At 40.5% G+C, this 26,562-nt stretch overlaps 1 protein-coding gene across 28 annotated transcripts in view; it reads right to left on the reverse strand.

Moving 5' to 3' along the window:
* Positions 1–11,305: 11,305 nt before the first annotated feature.
* The window catches only part of SLC41A3 (solute carrier family 41 member 3), a 99,229-nt gene continuing 83,972 nt past the window's right edge, over positions 11,306–26,562 (reverse strand). For all 28 annotated transcript variants that reach the window (XM_039843556.1, XM_039843554.1, XM_039843561.1 and 25 more), the window contains 4 exons: positions 26,000–26,079; positions 23,768–23,902; positions 13,432–13,580; positions 11,306–12,155 (listed from right to left, as the gene is read on the reverse strand). In XM_039843556.1, coding sequence (XP_039699490.1) covers positions 11,946–12,155; positions 13,432–13,580; positions 23,768–23,902; positions 26,000–26,079 — 574 coding nt within the window. In that variant the 3' untranslated portion in view covers positions 11,306–11,945. The remainder of the gene's footprint in view (positions 12,156–13,431; positions 13,581–23,767; positions 23,903–25,999; positions 26,080–26,562) is intronic.

Raw genomic sequence — 26,562 nt, forward strand, 5'->3', positions numbered from 1 at the left:
ATGGTGTTGAATTGGAATTAGTTATTAGCATAATTCAAAGTGTGTGTGTGTGTGTCTGTGTGTATGTGTGTCTATTTCCTAGCTCTGTCTACTAAAGGGCCTAGTAACAACGAACATACCACAACCCAAATCTTGGTTTCTAAATTTTATTTCCCAATGATAGAAACAAGGTTTCTTTGGAGAATTGGTTGATTGAGGCAAGCAAGTATGAGGTTGAGATTAGGGGAGGGTAAATACAAGATTAGCCTAGGACACCTTTTGCTGGAAAGTAAGGAAATACAAAAATAAGGAATAGGTAAAAATGAAACAGGAGACAGGTTGAATGGGCTACCACTGGCCAAATTTGACAAAAATTTGACCAAAAAATGACAATTTTATCATCAAAATGAAAGATGAATTTTCCAATGTCGTGTAAGGCGCTTGGGAGTCATCACTCCCATCTACGTAGTAAGAAGAAATTTTAACATACTGAAAATCAACAACTCTTTCTTCTTAGACTCTTAGATCCATCTGAAAATTTGAAGTCACAGTGCAAATTACTGCCTCCAACATCAGAGAGACAGACAGGTAGACACAGAGAATTACAACTTATTAAAGCAGTAATACTCGAGCAAAAACCTCAGATAGGACCACTGACAGGGTAGATAAACCCAAATTGTAATGGACAAATTGATGGAGGCAGAATGTAGATATGTTTGAGATTCAAAAACTCCAGGAGACCCACACTATTGTGAGGTTTATTTCCAGTAGCTCTACCAGGCTTTCATAGTGAAGATTAGAGAAAAATCTCCTTGTGCTTCTAGCAGGGAGAAAGGGAAAGTAGTCATTGTGAAATAAACCTGATTCTTCTTAATAAAGTATAATCTCAGAACAATTTCACCAGAGCCTAACCAACTGGAGTTTTCCCCGACTGACATGGTGGAAGGAAAATACCCAACTGCATCCGCTCTAGCCTTCCTGTCTTAGCTAGGGGGTGTTTGTTGGGAGTGGGGACTGAGAAGCACTTATGAAGGTCACAGCATAGCAGTATAGGCTCACTAAAAGATTGAATCTTGATCATAGCACTATAAAATGCTTCCCCTGGCTCTACACCTTACTACCAATTCAACAGGGCTGTATATAACAACAGAGTAATATGATTGAAAGAACTGTGCATCTCAGACCTTATTTAAGAAATCTCTAAGGAACTCCCCAAAACAAAACAAAAAACAAAAAAGAAACAAACAAACATATGAGACAAAAATAGGGACACTAGAGGAAATTTTAGCCTCTGACACCTACAGTTATAGCAAACAATAAACACAATCTAGCCCCAATCAAGTCAACATAAAATCTCACACTAAACGTCTATTTACTTCAGTTAACCTTAATCTTAATATTTACCCTGAAAAAAAAATTTACTTTGACTTCAAAATTCAAGTTGATGTCTTTTAACTGATCTTAGTTTTAAACAACCTGGAACTTGAACCTGAGCTCGAATTTTCCTTTGATTTTGACCTTGGCACCAAATCAGACCTACTCTTTGTTTCTGATTAACAGCAGTAATCCTCATGTCTTTGACACTGAACTTGACATCCATCTTGAAATCTGTTTTTACTTTGACTCCGATTTAGTCCCACATCATGTTCCAGACTATCATCCATGTCTAGTCTAAATATTAACTTGATTTCAACCATATCTTGATATTGAACTGGAACTTAAACTTCACTTTGATATTAAACTTGAACTTTACCATGATCTTGTCCATAATTAAAATCCACTTTCTGTGCCAGACTATCAAGTATGTCTACTCCTGAGTGTGTTACCGAACTCAAAGGGTTCATTTTACCTGAGTGCATCAATAGTGAAAAGAGACATGGACAGGAGTTTGCAGCAAAGAAACTTTATTTAAAGAAATGGCACCAAGCTCGAAGACACAAGTGAGCTAGTGCTCAAAGATCTGGTTCCCCGATGGCCTCTAGGAGATAGGTTATAAAGAGGAAAACTCATTAGCTTGGGAGTTGGCTCTACTAATTGGTCAGGGCTAGAGTAGGAGGCAGTTGATCATTGAATCAGGTCCTGCTGTCAATTATGGCGTCGTTCCATCTGTTTTCAAAGGGATGGTGGTAGGATCATTCTACCTTCATGGGTGTGGATCTGCAAGATATTATCTTTAGTTTGAGGGAAACTCTTGTTTTGGTGGTTAACAGACCTGAGGCTTTGTTCTAAAGATGATTTTGTGCTGACTTAAGGGACTCTTTGGTACTTAAATATTATGCAAATGGATAAGGCAAGGAAAAAAGAGAGTGAGCCCAAGACCAGTTTGGATCAAGGAGAAAGAGAAAAGGTCATTTTTTAAAAAGTGAAGATTTACATATTACAAATGTAAACTTGAAATTAACAATGATGTTGACCTTTAACTTTGCCTAGATCTTGACATATATCCTTGACCTTAATTCCATACTTGACCTTGATCTTGGATCTCAATGACGATCTGTCTCTATCATATTAATCGTCTCAATTTGAATACAAACTTGATCTTGATCCTGAATATAACTTTGACCTTAAACTGACCTTGAAACTGACCTTGACTTGATTCAGATTTTCATATTGTCTCTACTATTGTCAAGATGATATCTAGACCCGACTGTGAATTTGACATTGATCTTGACCTTGATCATGATTTATACAAGCTTTCTCATCTATCATTCAGGACATGTCTGGCCATGATTGTGAACTTCTATATATGTTCCTGGTCTTGGAAGTTACCTTGACCCTAACCTTCAAATTGACCTTAAGCTTGATATTGATGTTGAATTCAACCTTGACTTTTACCCGGATTCAAATCTTTTTATTTTTTTTTAAATTGTCCAGACCATATCTAGATCTGACTGTGAACTAAACTTGATCTTGACCTTGACAACATTGACCTTAACTTTGACAAAGAAATTGACCTTGTCCTTTCCCCTATTTGGGCCTATCTATCAAGCATGTATAGCCTTGGTCATAAAGTTTAACTGGACCTTGAATTTGGCCTTAACCTTAAATTTATATTCACCTTCAACCAATTCCTGTGCTTCACTTTCATCAAGACCCCATAGATGAATTCAACCCAGATACTGACTTTGGTCTTATAGCAGGATTCATCCCTGATGTTGTATTCAGTCCCATAACCAGGTTTATACCTCATAATTACTCATCCTTATGTGTGGATTTAACCCTGATGACCACCTCAGCACTGCACCTGGATTCAGCCAGATGTTGAACTCAGTCCTGCAGAAAGATTTGTCCTTATGATGGTCATTTGGGTTTATTCCTGATGATGCCCTCTGTTGTGAAGCTGACTTTATCACCTATGATAACCTTACTCCACTGAAAAATTCATTCCAGATGCTAATCTCAGCCCTGCATCAGGGATCATTCCCAATGATAATCTCATCTCTGCAGTTGCGTTCATTTTTGATGGTCTCAAACCTACACATGGATTCATCTGTGATGATCTTAATGTGAAAACCATGTTCAGTTCTGAAGATTACCTAATCTCTACAGAAAATTTCATTTCCAATGATGACCTCCGCCTGGCAGACAAATTCATTTCAAATTCATTTCAGGGTTATACTTGATTATGTCCTTAGCCAGGGAACTGGATTCATCTCCAGTGTTGACCTCAGTCTCACAGATGTCTCACCCGTGATGATAACCTCAGCCCTGTGTTTGAATTTGTCCCAGATGTTGACTTCATTTCTGCAGCATAATTCATCTCTGATGATTTTAGTCCCCATCTTTATTTCTATCTCTAGCCTGAGCTCTTGTCTGGCCTTAACCCATCTAATGATTCTAACACCAATTCCATCTTGTGTGGTGTTCCCCCACTACCAAGCAGTTCTTTGACACCAGTTGAGTGTCTTACAATTCAACTCAATTCTAATACTATCTACCTGGAGATAGTGTCAGATCCCAGATGATCTGTGTTAAGTCCTACAAGACTGCCCCCTCCCCCACTTCAGATGTAGATACCAAGTCCAAGTTGTCACTTGTGCTTCTATTTAGCTGTAGACTGGAGGATGATCACCATCTCAGGTTTAATTTGCTAGAGCAGCTCACAGAACTTAGAGGAACATTTTTCCTACTAGGTTACTGGTTTATCCTCTACCCTCAAGGTTCTTTTTGTTGATCTAATCGTCAAATAGGAACCCTTGGCAAGGAGGCTACTGAATGAAATTTAATGGACTGATCTAAACGAACCTCCATAGGAGTGGAAAAATCTCTGGTCTGGCAGGCAGACTAAACTTTACAGCCTTGGTTCTGCCACAATTCCCCATGCTACCCAATTTCCCCCTTCCCTTGATAGTCAAACTTATTGAAATACTTGATATTTCCACTTCTTAATGTCTTACTCATTCCTAATCCCCATGGCAATTTTCTTCTTATCCCCATCTTTCACAATAGTTCTGAGGAAAGAGTGAAGACAGGGAATATATAAAACGGCATCACTTTAACCAAGCTGCTAAAATTACTAACATTATGAAGGTTGAGGTATGAAGAAAGACTTCATTCTAATTAGCTTAGTATTTTTTTTTTTTTTAAACTTTCTAGTCCTGTGTCAATGCCCGGATATACTTCTGGACCTCCAGATAATCCCGATTACCCCTAAACGACTCACATATACATCTACCTGGCATTTATCATCCAGACTGCCTGACATATGACTGATGAGCACCCTAGACAAATCCTAAGGCTAAGAATGCAGGACTAATAATTCTCAAGAATACGCTTTTTACTATAAGAACTTTTCACTTGTCTTTATTCTTTGGAACATTTCTGGGATTTTGCCTAGCTATGTTGCAAGTTTGCAAACTCTAAGAACCTTGAATAAATCATTATCATTGATTTCTAACTAAAGCCTCCAAATTCTTTTTGAGCTTGTTTGACAGTTCTCACCCAGGACAATCTTGTTTCTAAATCCAGTAGACATTTTAAAGTCCGTGAATTCCTTGGATCTGAATAAAATTAGACACTGATGACCATTTTCTCCTTCTATAACATTCTTCTCCCCATTGGGGGAAGAACATAATACTCTCCTGATTTTTTTTCTTACCTCTCTTGATATTTCCTCTTTGCCTCTGCATTGCAGGATCATTCTTCTCTAACTGGTCATTAAATGTTGCAGGAGCTCAGGCTTCAGTCCTGGGCCCTTTCCTCTTCCTCCCCTTTACCTATTTAAAGGTCTACCTTCCTGAATGTTGTATCTCTCACTCATCCTCACCCCCAAACCTCTTCAATGATTGCCTAATTCCTACTCACCTTTGGATCTCAGCTTAAATGGCATTTTCTGAGGAAAGACCTTTCCTGGACTGTCTTGGTCAAACCTCTGCACTACTTGCGTAACTTGGTTCTGAGCCACATTGCCTAGGTTCAAATCCTGGTGCCAACACTCAGTAGCCATAGGACCCTAGGAAAGTGAAGAAATCTCATAATATAACCAAGTCCAAGCCCATACCACTTGCTGCATGACAGCCAATGATTAAAGTGACAAGGTGTTAGGGCAAGGAAAGCAACTTTATTTGAAAAGCCAGCAAACTGAGCAGACTAGTGTCCTAAAAGGATTAGTGTCCTAAAGAACCATTTTAAGAAAGTGCAGAATTCAGGCTTCTTTTATATCAAGGGAAATGGGAAATCTTTTATATAGATGTCTAAGGACAATTGTGATTTGTTCTTAGTCTATTGACTCTAGTCGGTGTGAGTCTGGTTATGAGGTTCCTGCCGATCTTTGATAAAAATCATTATTTTTGTTCATACTTCCCTTATCTCCTCAGGAGAAGCAGTTTCTGGTAAGGGGCCATTTTTGTAGAATTCCTCTAATGATTCCATGTACAGCCATGGGAATAAAGCAGATGAAGTCAGAGGGTCGGGCATTTCACTCTGTTACAATTCCTCACTGTCAATGGTCCATTCCACAATCCTGTGGGATTAAGGACAAAGGGAGGTTGTCTCTCATCTGGACACACAAGGTCGGTTAGGAGAACTTGTGGAAATAGAACCCTTTGACTTGACTTATAGAATATTCCTTAGTGCCTTTCTTAGGCATAGACACCCTAGGAGTATTCATGGGCATTTCTCTTTTTGCTTTTTAAGTTAGCACAGCCTCTTCTTATAAATAACATATAGGCTACTATCACTATAAGGAGGAGAGTGAGGTACAATTTAAGGATATCTCCCTGGATTGAATGTACCCCGTTAGGGATCCATAAAAAAAGGGCCTGTAAATCAATCTCCCATATCACCTAGATTTAATCCCTTTTGATGATCCAAAGTCTGCTGGAGCTAAGCAGCTTGTTATCTAATTTTAGCAATATGAGTCTCCACCTCAGAAGAGGAATCGATACACGTATAGCAAGTAGTATTTGCAACCATACAGACTATACTTGTTCAGCAAGCATATAATCTAGGGCTATATGATTGTCAAGCACAACTTTACCAAGAGAGTTCAAGGATTTTTGCTGCTTGGCAAGAGCTAAAGTGGTTTCATTTGCAATAATAGCTAAGGTTAGCTGTCACTGTCCACCAGGGAAGGAGGATGTAGTCAAAGAAATCTTTCTATGCAGGGATGACTCCCCAGAAGAGAGCCAGGACATACAAAGCATATATATTTTCATTTTACTTATCTCTTTCAGGTCTTTAAGTGTTTTGCAAGTCTACTGTTTGACTTGTTTCTGAGGTGGGGTGACTTCCGATGGATGTATGCATGGCTTCACTCCAGCCAGTTTAACAAACAAGCGGGTTTTCAGCAGAACCTCGAACAACCTCATCTACTTGGCAGCCAGTTGCTGTTCAGGTCTTTGTTCTCTCCAGGTTTTAAGGACTTGACCTTGGGCTAAAAAAGGTTAAGGGTCACATCAATGGGCTATACAGACCTGCTGTAGGCAAACTTATAGACAGAAGTTAGTATAGTGCCTAGAGTTTTAGCTATTGTCAGATATTGCAAGGCACTGACTGATTCACCAATTGGGGCAGAGACCTTGGAATGCCTGACCATACGGAATTTCACAGGGGCTTAAATTTAGCCTGCTTTGGAAGCTATCCTAATCTGTAACAGGGTAACCAGCAATGCCTTGTCCCAAGTCAAATTTGTCTCCCGACATTTTGGCAAAAATCCTTTTCAAAGTGTGATTCGTTTTTCGTTTTTCCTGTTGACTGTGGTCTCCATCACAGGATGCATGTCCTGAACTACTTCGTTTATGGCTTGCAGATCCTCCTCACAGATCTCAGGGGGTAGCAGGTCTGCTTTTTTTTTTTTTATAATGGGCTTATGGGGGCCACATGTAAGTTCAAAGCCTGTTCTGGTGGGAACCTTATTGTCCTGGTGAAAAAGTCACATTTTGAGCATTTAATTTGCAAAGAAGATTCTGTTCCAGGAGAAGGCTGAGATATTCAGGCAGGTAATGTAAAGTCCCCTGGATGGCATTCCAAAGGCTGGACAAAGGAGTGGTTCTGCACTTCTCTAAAAACTCCTGTAACTGGAGTTGATTATAGTCTTTTTTTTGTTGTTAGTTTTGTGTTTATAACTGAATATGTAACACCTGTGTCTACCAGAAAGTCAATCAATTTGTTCGCCACTATCATTTTCACTCAGGGCTCCTGTCGGGAAACTGTAATTGGGCATTTTAAGCCCAAGGGAGCCCCTGGGCCCTTTCAATCCTCATCTGAATTTTCCACTATTGGGGAGGCTTCTTTTACTTACCCTCCATCTTCACCTTTTTTATTCTTGGGGCAATCTTTTCCCAATGCCTTTCTTTCTGGAATCCAATGCAGCGGCCAGGGAGGTGGCATTCTGCTTTGCATCTTCTATCTTAAAAACCTTAGAAACAGTATCTACCAATTGAAGGGAATTCATGCCAAATGCTCCATTCAATTTATGCATTTTTCTCGTTATTAGGTTCACTTTGTCTTATGAAGTTTATATTTACCATCCTAACATTCTTGGGGGCCTCGAGGTCAGCATCAGTATCCTTTCTAGGAATTCTGACAAGTACTCAAACTTCTTTTGTTTAGGCACCCTTTTCACAGACCAGCTAAAATAAAAAGTTTGTTCATGTGGAGGGGTTCCTCTTTATAGGGTTTCCAGTTAAACAGACCTGAAGTCAAGAACAAATTATATATACACACACATTAAATCACACACACACACACACACACACACACACACACACACACACAATCCCAAGCCTCTGACCCTGGGTGTTAAGCCTTTCTATAGGTATCAGCGCTATGGAAATTGTCCTGACCCGAAGGAGTTGCCCAGGCCAAATTGTTTCCAGGCTGGGTCTGAGATGGAGGAACCAAACCATATTTCTGTGGCCTGCGTACTGATTCAGGGGGTAATTCAGTTTGACTTCCATAAGGGGGTAGCCCTACTACTTGGGGCACTTCCTGTTCCCCTGTGTTAATCAAGGGCAGTAGTCTAATGCTGGAGGTGCTGAAGGTGCTGAAGGTGGCACTGGTGCTGGCAGCACAAGAGGAGGTAGAGGAGGAGGCAAAAGTAACGGTGAATCAATGTTTCTTTCTCTCCATCCTCTATTTTTCCCTCTTGTAAAACATGTTTCTTCTCTGGGAGATTTTTCAGCCCTCTGCACCATAAGACAGCTACTGTCCTATTTCTTCTCATCTTGGTGCAATAGCACGAACATCTGTGCATAAGGGATTTCATCATCTTTCCCAGCTCTCTCACAACATAATTAAGAGAACCACTGGGCACAGTGCTCTTCAGATCTTAATATGTATTGCAGCCATACGGTGTTACAGTAAAATACCATCCTTTTCTTAGTCACAGATTCATAATGGTAATTGGACCACTTATTCAGGATTCATCTTAATTGATTCTCCATTGAGATAGAAGGAGCACCTCCTATTTTTTACGCCAAAAGTGCAGAGAGAGAGTACAAAGAAACAGAAAGCAGATACAGAAACAATTACAAATGCCTGGTTCATAAATTAGGTAAAATTCCTGTATCTATTCCCTTCTCCAACAGGATACCCCAAACAAATGCAAAACAAATTGGCTTATCCCAAAGGAAAAGCCTAAATGGAGGGGAAGGAAGTTTCCAGTTGTACATGCTGGGATACTTACCCTATTTCCAAATTACCAAATTGAGCCCGTGAGCTCACAGAGAATTGTTGATTCCTTGTCCCAATGGCCAGGTACTGAGGAAGTCGGTGCTGCTTTGGGGAATTAGAGGTAAAGCCTCCGAGACCAATGGCCTCGGCATTGCTAGGGACTTACCCAGAAAGCCCTCCCTCTCTTGGACTGTGCCTCCTGAGTTGCAAATTTGTAACTGAGTCCAGGCTTGTCCCACTTGCCACATGGCAACAAAGAGTTGAGTGACAAGGTGTTAGAGCAAGGAAAGTGACTTTATTTGGAAAGCCAGCAAACCAAGAAGATAGAGGCCTAGCATCCTAAAGAACCATCTTAGGAAAGTACAGAATTCAGGCTTCTTTTATATCAGGGGAAGGGGGAAATGGGAAGGCTTCAAGGTTGATTGATGACAGCAAAAAAAAAAAAGGGTGCCAGCAGAGGTCCAAGAAGATTGTGAAACTTCTTTAGTCTCTTGGCTCTAGTTGGTGTGTCTAGTTATGAGGTTCCTGTCAATCTTTGATAAACAATTATTATTTTTGTACATACTTCCTTTTCTCCTCAGGGGAGGCAGTTTTCAGTAAGGGGTTGTTTTTGTAAAACTCAAGCCTCAAGCAGAATTCCTCTAATGATTAACATGTAAGGCCATGGGAACAAAGCAGACTTGAACAAAATAAAGTCAGAGAGGCTGAGCATTTCACTATTACAATAATGCCAAAGTTTCCTAATCTATAAACAGATAATTATCTAGCGTATCAAATTGTTGTGAGGTTATTAATGAGTTTACATAATTAAACTGCTTAGAACAAGGTACAGTAAGTGCTCAATAAATCTTTGCAGTTATTATTATATACTTCTATAATACTATGTGCTTCTTATTGGAGCTCTAGAATTTTACTATTTATTGGTGAGATGTTGATTATTAACCATCTCCTCAGTAGATCCTTGAGACAGCAATGATAAGTGCTTTGCCCACAAGTGCATCTCTAGTACCTAGCCTGGGGCTTAGCATTGTAGGTGTGCTGGATATTCTCCACCTGTCCTTCCAAATCCATTTTCCACCCTCACCTGATTCTGTACTCCAGGAGGCTGAGACTTCTGGGGACCATCCCTAAATGACACCCCTAGACATTTAACTTCTGGTAGTTCCAATTCTTGACTACAGAACTCCTCTCAGGCACCCACTCCTAATTATTTTCCAATTCAAGTGAATGTTTGGTGGTAGCAGCTCCCTTCACTGTACCCATCGACAAGGTGCTTCACCACTCATCGTTCCCATGTATCTGTAAACTGTCTCTTTCTTAAACTCTGCTCAATTACTCCAGTTAGCTGACATCCATTTCCTTTTGGGAAAGATACAACAGGTTGTTGGTCAATATTTGTTGAATGAATGATTTTTTACCATATGAAGTGTGAAATTAATAAACAGAAACCTCATTTAAAATGGAGTTGGGAGACTAGAAGAGAGAACTCTAATGTATGTCACTCAAAGCACACTAATAACCCCAACAGGAAGAGACATACCTTGCGACTCCAACAGGAAGTGATACTTTACTACTTCAGCAGGAGGAAGATTCCTCCTCGCCCAGTAACAGCTCAGCCAATGGGAGACTGCAATGACTCAGCCGATGAAAATTCACTATACTTCGAACTTTGTTTCCTCCAATACTCTACACTTATAACAGCCTCTCCCATGTCCATAAAAGTGTTCCTCTCCTTTGTTTTTCTGTACTTGCACAATGTCACCATTAGACTGCATGTCCCAAATTGCAATTTTGTTGTTCCCGAATAAACCCATGTTGCTATTTTTTTTTTTTAAGGACAACAGAAGATAATAATCCTCAGTCCAAACCATGGCTAAAGTTGTTATGACGAGTTAATATGAAAGTGAGCATACATATATTTTTAAAAAGATGCGAGTTCTGGAGCGGTGGATCTCAGGTGAAAGACTGCATCCGAACCACCTGGAGGGCTTGTTAAACTCACATTGTTGGGCTCCGCCCACGGCATTCTGTTTTGTTAGGCTTGGGGGAATTAATTTGCATTTCTAACAGTTTTCCCTGCAATGTTGATGCTTCTAAGTGAAGACTAGAGGATGACAAACATTACGCTATAGAAATGCCAGAGGTTTTTGTTACTTATAAATCCCAAGTCTCATGGTTGCATTAGTATCTTTACAAATACAAAACGCCAAACAAAATATAATCTATGCTTTATTTTATACTTCTCAGATCATTATAATCTAAACAGAGGTTTCTGCTTAAAAAAAATGGGAAAAAAGAGCAATGTCAAGAATAAATGCTGGGAGCAGATGAGAGGGGGTGGAAGGCCCCAGCCTAGGAAGGGCTGCACACATTTTCAGGGCATACCAGCATAGTGGACCACGGAACTGGACCTAGTGAAGAACAGTTAAGACAGGGCCAAGAGCCTGAGGCTTGGGCACACAACAGATCTCCTTCCTGCTCCACTTCAATCTGAGCTGCAATGGCATGAAGAAGAGCCAACAAATTGCCCAAAGTTCACCAGACACACTTCTTCCTTTAGCACAGTCAGGCCAGAGCACCCTGCTCTCCACACACACATGCACACTTATGCACACACTCACCCAGCACAGTAGTCATATTCACACACTTACAAACAATGCTTCTGATATCAGGCTCCATCATGGACTCAGGTTCCAACTCCAGGGCCAAGGTGTGTGTGAGTTTCCTTAGCAGACTGACAAAGGGCCATTGGAGAGTCAGAGAGACCTAGGGATCCAGCCAGGGAAATACTGCATTCTATACTCTGCTGGTGTGAGGGAAAATTCTACTGATTAATGGGCTGCCTAAGCTCATTAGAGAGGTCCAGACACTGGTTCTGAAATGCCATCTAGTTCTGCTTTGCTTCTCAATAACCAGCTGATGAGAAAGCAGAGTGCCAGGAGGCCAGTCCCTAGGAGGTCCCCTAGCCCTGTGAGGTAGGGAATACAGTGGTTGTCAGGATCCAGGGCCTGGTGCCACATTAGCCGAGCCATCACTTCTGCCAGATACAGCAGGATTGCCACCTGTCATAAGAGCAAGCAGACACAAAAGACAATGACCAAGTCAGAAAGCCAAGTGTCATCAAGAAACACTAGCAGATTTCAAGGGCAGACACCAAGGAGGACGTATCGACTGTAGGTAGTCCCCTTCTTCGAGCTTCTCTTGGAGTCTGATGCCTAGCTATAAGCTTGTGTAGAGCTGATGAGTCCACTCTCATCCACACTTTGCAATCGCAGTCTCCCTCCCTGTGGATGAACCCTGCTCCTGGCATCCTGAAGTGCCAGATAGACCTGCTGCTGCTCAACAGCTTTGACCTTTTCTGCTGTACCAAGTCCACTCACCATTCTTGGAACTTTAGACATAAATCTTGCTGGGACTTCAACTTAGGTTTGCTGGAGGCCCTGTTGTGGGCAGCTTTACATAGCTAGCCTTTCCTGAAGGTGCCAGGGGGCAGTCCACACAACACTGGTCAGGTCTCAGGGTTCTTTGGTCCTTTGTTGTGGGCTGACCCTAACACCTCTATTGCTGCTGTTGCTCAGGACAGTTTCTCAGACTGCTCCAACCTATCTTTCAGGGTCAGGGTAATTCTGCGATTGCAAATGCCATAATTCAAGGAAATGTGAAAATGCTAATCCCTTAGAGTTGCCTACTAGTGCCCAGTTATCCCTGCAGAGGCCCCAGGCCCAGTGGGACATCAGCCAGCTGTAGTCTTAGCACAGTCTGCTGAGTCCTACTCTGAGGCAGGCACTACATTAATCTCTTTCATGTCTTTATCACCATCCAGCTATGACTAAAGTCCACGCATGTTTTTTAGCAACATCCCAGCAGGGGCCTGATCCCTGCCCACTCCATGTATGTGAGGAGTGATGCATGTGGCCCATTTCATTAGCTGGACCTGGTCATCAGCTTGCTTCATTGCAACATGCTAAACCCTCGGGACAGCTCCTCTGATCCTCTGGTGGAGTGTGCAGTGAGCTGTATGCAGCCCTGTGCCTGGTGGTAGGTGGAGTTATGAGTGTGCTATGTGGAGTGTGCCCTATTGCAGTGTGCAATGCAGAGTATGCTGTGTGGAATGTGTAGTACAGAGTATCCAGTAGGGATTGTGGAATGGCTTGTGTGTCTAGATCATGCTCTTGGGCTTGAATGAGTTGACTTGACTACTGGAAGATGAGCACTGTATCCTGCATGTCCAGGAACTCCCAACCCCACCTCCTCAGCTTCTCTCCCAGGGCAGTGAACAAAGCTTGCTGGCTGATTAAACACTGGATGCTGCTTTGCTGCTGCCATAATTGTCCTTACCTGGATCAAGCCTGCTAGTAGATAGAATACCACAAAGGTCTTGCTGTTTGGGACTGCATGGCCTTCCACCATGTAGATGATGATGAAGAAAATAAGATGGCCTGGAATCACTAGAAAGAGCAGGACTCGGGCTGACATGGAATTGATTTCTGGGGGAAACATAACCAAGGAAGTTGTGTGACCTACTTGGCAGTAGAGGCCACCTTGGCATGCGACAGTCTCTAGTAAGGCAACCACATTCATTCAACTACTTCCTAAAGGTCTCAGAGAGTAATCCACATAGCCCTGGACAGTTTACTGAGCACTTACTATATGGCAGGCATGTTCTAGCAGATAGGAATATAGTCTCTCTCAGGGAGCTGCCATTTCAGGGAAGAGAAAAACTGGAAATGAGTAGTAGAAACAAACAAGAAATGTAATTTCAAACTCTGACAAATACTAGGAAGAAAATAAGCCAGGATAATATGGTAGAGAATGAAGTGTCTGTTAGTGAGAATTAGCTACTGGGGATTGGAAGCCCTCTCAAAGAGATGAAATTTAGGCTGAGATTTGAATCTGAGAGTAAGGATTTGGCTAGAGGAAAGAGGATGTGCAAAGGGCTTAAGGTGGAAAAGAGCTCAAGAGTATCAAAAACAAAGACTCAGTGTGTGGAGTTAGTGTTCAGGAGGGAGGTGCACTCATGGGGCCTCAGGAAGCCCCTTCTTCATAGTAAGCCTCTGGGACACAGTCAGCACATTGATGAGGTGTGTGTGATCCCCACGCTCTCTTCAGGATCCAGAACTCTATGAGTTTAAGACTCTGCAAGAAGTGTGATTTACCTTGCCCCATTCTTTAAAACTATAACATGTGAATATGATGGGCCTCTGAAACACAAAAAAAGAGTTTCAGTGAAAAGTAAGTCTTAATTTACCTCCGAGTTAATATATTTTATCAACTTAATAAGAAGGAAAAAAATATCATATGTAGCTTAGAAGCTAAAAAGTCTACTACAAAATAATATGTAGAGAGAGGATGAGAACACACAAGAGCATCCAAATCCATTTATGATAAAAAATTAGACAAGATATAAAAAAATTCTTTACCCAAAAAGACCTTGAAAAGAAGGAAGCAAAATAATTATTATTGGTAGCTGGCATAAAAACTCAAGAAAATCCATTTAAAAAAATTCCTAAAGAATTTAGTAAAGAGTTTGGAGAAACATGGCAGAGTGAAAGAGGTCCCCAGAATTCTCCCCTTGAAACGACAATAGGCTGAACATCTAAAACTCAACATAAAACACCCAAACTGCACACCAGCACGTCTGAGTGTGGGATCTGCACATAAGAGCTACCACAGGTCAGAACCCCGGGCGTCGGGCAGTGGACTGGGAGAGAGAAAGAAGCTGCCTCTCCCAGCAACCTGAGCTCCCTGCAGGAGGAGGGGAAGGGAAGAAGGTGTGGTGAGTTCTCTGAACAGTCCTGCATGGGAGTGCTGTGAGTTCCACGTGGCTGACAGCAGGGCCAAGTCATCAGGGCAGAAAGCAGAGAAGTGGGAAGGCAGAGAAACAACAGCTGATTTTTACCAGTCCCGGTTGCAAAACTGAGGCTGACCCACAGTCCCCAACCCTTAACCCAGGGAGCCCCTCCCCCCACAACTTACGAGAGTGAACACCGCGGAGCCCCAGGGGAATCTGAACAAACACTACCGAAACTGTCACAAACACTGACAGGGACTGAGACTGAGAGTAGTGAGCGCGATTAAACATCTATAAGAAAAAAAGGCATTATTAAGGCTTTATATAAAGCAGGGATCCAAGAGGCTAAGACGCCACCTACTGGAAACCAAAAGAAAAGCGCCTTTTTTGCAGCAGGCTAAAGAGAGACTTTTATATAATAAATCTTCTTTCTGGGAAAAAAGCTGAATACACATCCATTAATGCCCAGGTGGAGAAATAGTCCATTAAACACCATGAACAACCAAGGTGACAAGGCATCTCAGAAAGAAAGAGAAAAATCTCCAGAAAATAAGCTTACAGGCATAGAAATATGCAACTTAAATGACAGAGAATTCAGAATGGTACTTCTGAAAAAACTCAGTGAGCTCCGAAAAGAGTCACATCAACAATATCAGGAATTGAAAAAACAACTAGATGAGCAGAATGAGTTCTTTAGCAAGGAGACTGAAACCTTCAAAAAGAACAGAATAGACGTTCTAGAGATAAACACACACACACACACACACACACACACGCACAAACAAACAAACAAAACACACACTGCAAGAGTTGAAAAATGAAGTAGCAAGCTTGGGAAATAGAGTTGACCAAATGGAGGAAAGGATCAGTGATACTGAAGAAAGAAATCTAGAAATCAATCAGAAGGAAGGAGAGAGAAACCGAAGAATGAAAAGCAATAAAAGAGAAATACAAGAACTAGCTGATACCATCAGGAGAGGAAACATAAGAATAATGGGAATTCTCAAAGGCGAGGAAAAGGAGCAGGGAGTAAAAAGCATTTTCAGACAAACAGTTGACAAGAATTTCCCAAATCTAAGGAATGAGCGGGAGCTTGGAATTCAAGAAGTCAACAGAACACCCAATTACCTCAACCCAAAAAGGTCTTCATCAAGACACATTGTATTAAAATTATCAAAAATCAATGACAAAGACAAAATTCAGCCAGGGAGAAGAAGATGGTAATTTATAAAGGAAAACCCATTAGATGATCGTTGGACTTCTCAGCACAGACCATACAAGCCAGAATGGAGTGGAATCAAATATTCAAACTATTAAGTGAAAGGAACTACTAGCCTAGAACAATGTATCCAGCTAAGCTCTCCTTTAGATATGAAGGAGAAATTACAGACATACAAAAATTGAGGGAATTCTCCACTATGAGGCCTGTACCAGAGGAAATACTGAAAGGCGTCAGCTCAACTAAAATAAAATGACAAAAAAACAACAACACATAATTAGGAGTAAGGTGACTATGAGACAAGTAGAAGCAGAGGAGTGTAACCTTTACTAAAAACAGGGCATTATAAGCTTAAACATTAAGAAGAGAATTGCTATAGCAAGATAATAATGAATGTCCAGCATACATAGGGACAAATTGAGACAATGACTGAAAAGGGGAGGATTCAAGATCCAAATTCACAAAGGGGAATGGAGATAAGCCACAAGCAGAAGAAAATGGACGACTGTATATATATAACTATCCTTTCATATTTGTAATGGTAACCACTCAGCAAAGATTCAGAACTGAAGTGTATAACATAAAACAAGAAGAACCAGAGGGAAAACCCACAAAAGCCAACCAAAATAAAGGAAACAGAAACACAAAGAAAGGAAGCAATGGAAATACTGAGCTACCAGAAAGCAAAAATAAAATGGGTATAAGAAAACCTCATATTTCAATAATCATCCTAAATGTAAATGGACTGAACTCACCAATAAAAAGGCACAGTGTTACAGAATGGATCAAAAAACAAAACCCAACCACATGCTGCCTCCAGGAGACACATCTCAGCTCAAAAGACATATACAGACTCAAAGTGAAAGGCTGGAAAACAATATTTCAAGCAAATGGCATTCAGAGAAAATCAGGATGAACGGTACTAATATCAGACAAAATAGACTTCAAAATAAAAAAGGTGAAGAAAGATACTGAGGGACACTTCATAATGATAACACTTATTAGTATCTATGTTCCCAGTCAGGGAGCCCCAAAATATGTAAAGCTATTACTAACAGAACTAAAGGGAGAGACAGACCAAAATGCTATCATAGTAGAGGACGTAATACCCCACTGTCGGATATGGACAGATCATCCAAACAGAAAATCAATAAGGAAATAACATCCTCAAATGACATATTAGATCAACTGGACATAATTGACATTTATAGAGCTTTCCATCCCAAAACAGCTGCTTATACATTCTTCTCTAGTGCACGTGGAACATTCTCAAGGACTGACCACATACTAGGACACAGAGATAGCCTCAATAAATGTAAGAGGGTTGAAATCATACCAACCATATTCTCTCATCATAATGCTTTGAAACTAGAGATCAACTGCATAAAAAAATCAGGAAGAACCACAAATACATGGAGATTAAACAACATGCTACTGAAGAATAACTGGATCAGAGAAGAAATAAAAAGAGAGATCAAGAGATACATAGAAACGAATGATAACGACAGTACAAGATATCAAAACTTTTGGGACGTGGCAAAAGCGGTCATAAAAGGAAAGTTCGTATCATTACAGGCCTAGCTTCAAAAATAAGAACGAACCCAAATAAACATCCTAACGCTTCATCTTAAAAAACTAGAAAAGGAAGAACAAATGAAGCCTAAGGTCAGCAGAGGAAAGAAATAATCAAAATTAGAGCAGGAATAAATGAAATTGAAAAAATAAAAACAATAGTGGCTAGATTCACTAAAGAAAAAAGAGAAAAGACAAAAATAAACAAAATCAGGGATGAAAGAGGAGAAATTATGACAGACACCACAGAAATACAAAGGATCATACAAGAATACTATGAAAAAGTATATAACACCAAATTTAATAACCTAGAAGAAATGGACTAGTACTTAGAAAAAAATACAATCTCTCCAGACTGAATCAAGATCTGGAAAATCTCAATAGATGGATCAGCAGTATGGAAATTGAAACAATCATCAAAAACCTACCAAAAAGTAAAAGTCCAGGACCAGATGGCTTCACCAGTGAATTCTACCAAACATTCGAAGAAGATTTAATACCTATTCTCCTTAAACTCTTCCAAAAAATCGAAGAGGAGGCAATACTTCCCAACTCATTTTATGAGGCCAATATTGCCCTGATACCAAAACCTGGTAAAGATAACGTTAACACACACACACACACACACACACACACACACACACACACACACACACACACACAAAACTATCTCTCATGAACACAGATGCAAAAATCCTAAATAAGATACTAGTGAATTGAATACAGCAACATATTAAAAAGATTATACACCATGGTCAAATGGGCTTCATCCCAGAAGCACAGGGATGGTTCAACATATGCAAATCGATTAATGTGATACACCACATAAACAAATTAAAAAATAAGAATCATATGATCATTCAATAGATGCAGAAAAATCCTTGGACAAGATACAGCATCCATTTATGATCAAAACACTTAACGAAATCAGTATAGAAGGAAAGTACCTTAACATAATAAAGGCCATATATGACAAACCCTCAGCCAACATTATACTTCATGGTGAAAAACTAAAAACCTTCCCTCTAAGATCAGAAATAGGGCAAGGGTGTCCACTATCGCCATTCTTATGCAATATAACACTGGAAGTCCTAGCGAGTGCGATCAGGCAAGAGAAAGATATAAAAGGCATCCAAATAGGAAATGAAGACGTCAAAACATCACTATTTGCAGATGACATGATTCTCTATATAGAAAACCCTAAAGACTCCACAAGAACACTACTAGAAACAATAAGCAAATACAGTAAGGTTTCTGGATACAAAATTAACGTTCAAAAATCCATAGCATTCCTATACTCTAATAATGAAATGTCAGAATAAGAAGTGGAAAAAATAATTCCTTTTGCAATTGCAACAAAAAGAATAAAATACCTGGGAATAAATCTAACGAAATATGTGAAGGACGTATATAATGAAAACTATAAGATATTATTAAAATAGTCGAAGAAGATACAAAGAAATGGGAAGATATTCTGTGTTCTTGGATTGGAAAAGTCGACATAGTTAAAATAACTATATTACCTAATGCATTATACAGATTTAATGCAATCTCAATCAAAATCTCATCAGTATTATTTCAAGAAATAGAAAAAAAAAACCCATCAGATTTGTAGGGAAGCACAAAAGACCCCGAATCGCCAAAGTCATCCTGAGAAAAAAGAACGAGGCTGTAGGCATCACTCTGCCCGACTTCAAATTATATTAGCGATATAATTTATATCGCTAATATAATTATAATATAAATTATAAAGCGATAGTACTCAAAACAGCATGGTATTGGCAGAAAACCAGACACACGGGCCAGTGGAACAGAATCGAGAGTCCAGAAGTAAACCCATATTTATATGAGCAAATAATTTTTGACAAAAAAGCTAAAAACATACAGTGGAGAAAGGAAAGCCTTTTCAAAAGAATGGTGATGGGAAAACTGGAAAGCCACCTGCAAAAGAATGAAACTAGACTGTTGTCTATCACTACACACCAAAATTAACTCAAAATGGATTAAGGACCTGAATATAAGACTTGATACAATAAAATGCATAGAATAAAACATAAGAACTAAACTCAAGGTCCTTGGGCTTAAAGAGGATTTTACAAATTTGACCTCAAAAGCAAGGGAAGTAAAAGCTAAAAAAATGAATGGGACTTCATCAAACTAAAAAGCTGCTCAGCAAAAGAAATCGCCAACAAGGTAAAGAGACAACCATCCAAATTAGAAAAGATATTGCAAGCAATGCCTCCGATAAGGGCCTAATATCCAAAATATACAAAGAACTCATACAACTCAATTAACAACAAAAAAACAATCCAATCAAAAAATGGGCAGAGGACCTGAACATACACTTTTCCCTAGAGGACATACAAATGGCCAACAAATATTTGAAAAGGTGCTCAACATTGCTAGCTACTAGGGAAATGCAAATCAAAACCACAATGAGATATCATCGCACACCTGTTAGAATAGCTATAATCAACAGAACAAGTAATAATAAGTGTTGGAGAGGATGCGGAGAAAAAGGAATCCTCATACACTGCTGGTGGGACTGCAAATTGGTACAGCCACTATGGAAAACAGTATGAAAGTTCCTCAAAAAAGTAAGAATTGATCTACCATATGATCCAGCAGTCCCTCTACTGGGTATTTACCCCAAAGACTTGAAAACCCATATCTGAAATGATATTTGCACACCGATGTTCATAGCAGCATTATTCACAGTGGCCAGGACATGGAAGCAACTTAAGTGTCCTATGATAGATGATTGGCTAAAGAAGCTGTGGTACATATATACAATGGAATATTACTTAGCCATAAGAAGAGATGAAATACTGCCCTTTGCGACAACATGGATGGACCTGGAGATAATCATGCTAAGTGAAATTACCCAGACAAAAAAGTTGAAAATCACATGATATCACTTATAGGTGGGATATACACCTAAAAGCAACAAATGAACAGGAGAAACAAACAGATTCTCATGGACATGGATTACAGACTAGTGGTTACCAGAAGGTAGGGAGTAAGTGGTGTGGGGAGGTAGACAGGATAAAGGAGGCCAAATATGTGGTGACAGAAAGAAATCTAACTGAAGGAGGTGAACACACAGTGTAAATATATATATGCCTTACTATTAAATTGTACAGATGAATCTTATTGGATTTTGTTAACCAATATCACCATAAAAAAAAAGAATTCAGTAAAATATGAATTTTACTGCTGCTATTGACTGTTTGTTTCCCCTCAAAACCTATATGTTGTAATCTAACCGCCATTGTGATGGTATTCAGAGGTGGGGCCTTTGTGAGGTGATTAGGTCACGAGGGTGGAATCTTAATGAGTGGGATTCATGTACTTATAAAAGAGACCTTAGAGAGCTCCCTTACCCCTTCCACCACATGAAGGTACAGTAAGAAGTCAGCTGCATATGAACCAGAAGGAAGAACCTCAGCAGACACTGGATCTGCTAGTGCCTTGATCTTGGACCTCCAGCTGCCAGACATACAAAAAATAAATTTTTGGTTTTTATAAGCCACCTAATCTATCTTTTTGGTATAGCAGCCTGAATTAAGATAGGACATAAATAATATAGAAAGTAAATACCTTTTCTATATACAAATGACAAATCGGAAAATGTAATGAGGACTGCCACTTCTAGATAAGATGGAGTGGAGATACTTCTTCCTATTCCTCTCACTAAATAAAAATAAATATCTTGGAAATTATATATAAAACACATAAGAAGATTTTGAAATATGAAGAAAAACGGCAAGGTGGCTAGGGACAACAAGGCCCAGGGAACATGGCGGTGAGTTTCTCAAGTTTATTTTCTTTTTTTCTCATATATCCCAGACTGGGTGCTGGAGAAGTCAGTAACCCAGGAATGCCAATGGACATTGACCAAAAAATGACTCAAAGGAAACTTGCTTTCTCTAGCCAAACGTCCAGAAAAGAGGCAGCTTAGCAAAACAAAAAACTTGTAGACAATAACTTCTCTATTCTAGCCGAACACCACAGGAAAAACAGCAGCCTCGCCTCCATCAGCAAAGGCCAAGTAAGGAGCCTGGACTTCTGCCCTCATCCAGGTGGAATGTAGTACTCATCATGAGGTGGTATGAGAGAAGGGTGTGTGGAAAATAAGTGGGACTCTGCCTAGAGGTAACGAGGACCCCCTCCCTCTACCATAACAATGAAGGCCATGTGAGAAGCAACAACAAGGCATCCTTCTCCCCCTCAGCATGGATGGTGTCAGAGGAACATGGACTCTACTCTGCCACCAGTATGAGGTGCTCCTTTTCCCCTAAGGTGTCAGTGGAGAAGGAGAGGGGATCTAGATTTGTATCTTGACCTGGCAGTAAGGAAGCAGTGCATTCCCTTTCCCGCAATGGTGCAGTATCAGAGGAGGTCAGCTAAAACAGAAGACTTGAGGAAGATCCAGAGTCTCATATTATAATACTCCAAATATTCAGGATTCAATCTAAAAATTACTCATTATAGCAAAACAAAACAAAACAAAACAAAACAAAACAACTCTCAACTTAATGAGAAAAGACAACCAACAGACACTAACATTGAGATGACACAGATGGTAGAATTATGTGAAAGCCATTTTAATAAATCTGTTTTAAAAATGCTTCAACACACTCAAAACATGATAAAAATTAAATATATCAGTAAAGAAATAGAAGGTCTTAGGAAAGTAGAAGATAACCAAAAAGAACCATATGGAAATTTTAGAACTGAAAAAATACAATAGCCAAAAAATCCAAACAACTTAATGAATAGGATCAATATCAGAATGAAGAGGACAGAGAAAAGAATCAGTGAATCTGAAGAGCCAATCTAAATAACAGTAACATACAGTGGGAAAAAAACTGAAGAGAGCCTCAAGGCCTTGTGGGACTATAACAAAATCTAACATTCACATCATCAGAACACCAGAAGGAAAGGAGGAAGAAAGTCGGGCTGAAAAAGTATTCAAAGAAATAATAGCTTAAAATTTCCCAAATTTGGCAACAGATACATCTGTGTATTCAGGAAGTGGAATAAACTCCAAGTAGAATAAACCCATAGAAATCTATACCAATGCATATCATAATCCTGTGTCTAAAAAGTCTTGAAATAAGCAAGAGGGAAATGACCCCTGATGTATACAGCAAAAACAATTCCAATGATGGCAATTTTTCATCAGAAAACATGAAGGTCAGAAGGAAGCAGCACATTTTTCAAGTATTGAAAAGAACTATCAATCCCAAATTTATATCCAGTGAAAGTATCCTTTAGAAATGTGCCAGCAGACCTCCCCTGAAAGAATGGCTAAAGGTAGTTCCTGAGACAGAAAGAAAATGATGAAAGAAAATGTAATGGGACAAAGATCCAATTTTTAAAATCGACAAAAAGATAAAACACTTCCAGTGGTTTCCAGCGGTTCTCAGAATAGAATCTAGTCTCCTTTCTTAAGCTTAAAGGCTCCAAATGATCAGCTCCTTCCTACCTTTCTGGCTTCAGCTTCATTCATCCTTTCCCTTGCTCATTATGTTCAGGTCTCACTGGCTTTTTAATTCTCCAAAATTACCAACCTCTTTTCTGTCTCTGGACCTTTGCTTAGGCTATCCCCTCTTCCTCAAATACTCCTCCTGCTCCAGCATGCCTTTTCCCCAATCAACATATGCTCGCTCTCAGAGAGAAACTTTCCAATCCCAAATCTGAGTATCTCCTGTAAATTCTTTTTTATTGCACCCTGTACTTTTTGCCTTTTAGAACATATAATTTGTAATTATGTGTTCATTTTTTGGTATGTGTTGTCCTAGGCCATGTATATCCACGAGAGCAAGAAAAAGCTTTCTCTCTCACCACTGTAACCTGACATGTAGTATCTGATAGACATTCAGTAAATATTTGAGTAAATAAACAAATCAATTAAAGGCAAGGTTGGGGAATCAGGTCTCTGGGGGAAGCTTTGTCCCTGAAGATGATCTGTGCTGAGGTCAGCACTGGTCTTAGACATCACTGCTACAAACACCAGATTCCAATGATGTTAATTTTTGCTCATTTAAAGAAATGGCCTCATGGCCTCTGAAAGACATCAGACTCACCTGAGGTACAGAAAGTAGAGCATGGGTTAGGCCAGAATTTTTTCATCCAGAGGGGGAGAACACCAGGAGTGCTCCACATGTGCAGGTAGGTGGAGATCCGGCTGGTCTGAATGGCCACCAGATTGCCACCAACACCTATGAGGAGAAAAAGAATCTGGTTTCTTCTTCTTTAAGCCAGTCTCTGAGTTCTATCCCTTATTTAAACTTCCTCCAGGAAGTCTTCCTTGATTAATTCAGCACTTGCTCTCTTTTCCTTCCCTCCCATCTGACCACATATCTTGTTTGGCAAACAACAGTGGCTTGGACCTCATGTGTGAGGTATCAAGGTAGTAACTGTATCACCTTAACAACTCTTAAGGTGAACAAAGTGTGACTGGCAAAGTAGGTTCTCGATACATATTTATTGGATGGAAGGAGAGGGAGAGGTAGAGAGGGAGAGGATTCAGGAAAGGAGTGAGGGTGAAGGAGGGAGGAGAGCAGATGGAGAGGTCTATGGGAGGATATCTTGATAAGACATTCGAGGCCATAGGAAGTGACTGGAACCAGAATAGACTGGAATACCTGAGGAAGTGAAAGAGACTATTTTTCACTTCAAGGTGGGAAGAAGAGGGAAGAGAATGGTGGGTAAGAGCAGCGAGAGAAGAGAGAAATGATCACATGGTGACAAAGCTGGAGCTTAATGCAGAAGCTTTCAGCTTCCTCAGGGCCAGGGCCGGAGGGCACAGATGACAAAGGCCACACTGAGCTCCTTCTGCAGGTGCAGGCTTTAGGGCTGGTAGAGATCAGGGCCCACCCATGGTGACTACTTCCTTCAGAGAGTGGGTTTGTGTTGCCCATCCCATTCTATTTCCTCAGCCCCACAGAAAACAACCTCTCTCTGGGCTAGATGTACCCCAGTGACCTCCAGTGGCAGAGACCAACTACCTTAGTGATCCAGAGGGTGCAAAAAATGGCCTATGGGCGAAGGATGTCTATAGATCTATTTTTGTTAGTCTACACAGGATTAAAAAAAAATAATTAAAATTAATTGGCAGCATTTACAAATTAGCCTTTAATCCTAATTTCCAGCTTCTCCTAACAAGTCAGCTCAGGCAAATCTGGAACTCAGTTCCTACCAGGCAGCAAGTGGCTGGAGCTTAATGGGCAGAACTTCCTATACCAGGAACACATGCCCTGTTTCCCACTACTCCTCACCGCTTAGCTATTGTCTTACCTGCTTAACTCATTCAAAAGGCTCATTTGGCCCCTATAGGTACCTGAGTTGGTGCCATCCAAGGATATCTTTCCAAGCTTATGGCCATTTGGGCCTGACTTGGCCATTGCTGTCCTCATTCATAGGTGCCATGCCTTATGCTGAGAATAGGTCCTGTGGGACTCTGTTTAAGTGCAGACCTACTGGGTAACCCGCTGACATGCAAAAAATACAGGCCTGTGTTCCCACAGAAGTGGAGAGGGGTGACCCAAGGGACTCTGAAGCCTGTTTCTGAAGTCTCAGAAGGCCAGAGCCTGGATACCAAGCAAACTACACAATAAGTTATCATGTTTGGTTCCTCTCTTGATCAGTGGTCCCATTTACAAAGCCTTATCAGAAACCGAACACAAATGAAGCTTTGGTTAAAAGAGGGGTCCTTACCACAAATGCTCACAGGGTCTAAGCCTAGAAGGTGAATAGTGAAGGGCTGGGGGGAAGAGAACAGGGAGTGGAGGAAAGTGAACAGCACAGGTCCTGTCTCAGCAGCAGCTGATTCCTGCTCTACCCCTAGTGTAAACCCAGGATTGTCACAGCCTTGCTTTTTGAGAAGACAGAAATCCAGATTTTTATGTGTAAATGTCGTCAATTAATCTAAGTTAAAAAAAAAAAAAAAAAAAAAGAAAAACCATGAGAGGCCAATATTCCAGTTCTGAAGGCCATATTCATTCTGTAGGTGCCAGAGAATCCTGGGTTAAATTCTGTGTGCCTTCACGGCATGGGATTTAGCTGTGTGGGAAAGCTCAGATCTCACCTATGAACAGCAGGGTGTGATCCAGTGAGCTATGGACAAGGCTTCTCCCTTGGGGTCTCCTTCTATCTGAGAAAAACTAGCCTCGGTAGTCTCTGCCTGCTCAGCTTCCTGACTGCCTGAAGGCCTGAGGTCAGACTTCTGACATCACTGTTGCTCAGGTCCCACCACCCAGGCCCTGGGGGCCAACCCAGGCCGAAGACCCCTGGTGATAGGGATTGCCAATACCTACCACATATGATGGGAGTAAATACGGCCATGCCTTTGTATTGCTCTTTAGAGATGGTTTTGTTCAAGATGAGCCCTCCAAAACTGGGGAGAGAGCAGACGTCAGTCAAATGACTTGAGTTTATGCTTGTTAAGTGGCCTTGTAACCTCTATACAAACTACATATCAGCCTTTCTTCCCAGCTTTGCAAACACTTTCCTTACCCCAACACAAAATATCTGCTATAGCCAAGCTGGTCTTAGTGTCCTCTGCACCCAATACATGTGTTTTCATCTCTAGTCTGTTATCTTAGCTGTTCTAGAAGGCCCTTCAGATAATGTCAGTCCACTAAAAACAAACTCCCTTCAGTGGCCACTTAGTTGGCTAGGCTCTGTTATGTGATAGCCCCTGAACTGCGACTTAGCTCTTCCTTAGCAGAAAACAAACCTGCATAAGTATCATCTTCTGCTCCTTGTTCTTAGAAGATGCTACAAAAAGCCCTCGCTCCCTCCGGCCCCTGTAGTTTAGCAAAGGCTGCTCTGTCCCTAGAGCCCTAGAGAAGTGAGATCAATTTGTTTAAGGAGCCAG

This window comes from Pteropus medius, unplaced genomic scaffold, assembly GCF_902729225.1.
Source record: "Pteropus medius unplaced genomic scaffold, Ma_sr-lr_union100, whole genome shotgun sequence".
In the NCBI taxonomy this organism is placed as follows: Eukaryota; Metazoa; Chordata; class Mammalia; order Chiroptera; family Pteropodidae; genus Pteropus; species Pteropus medius.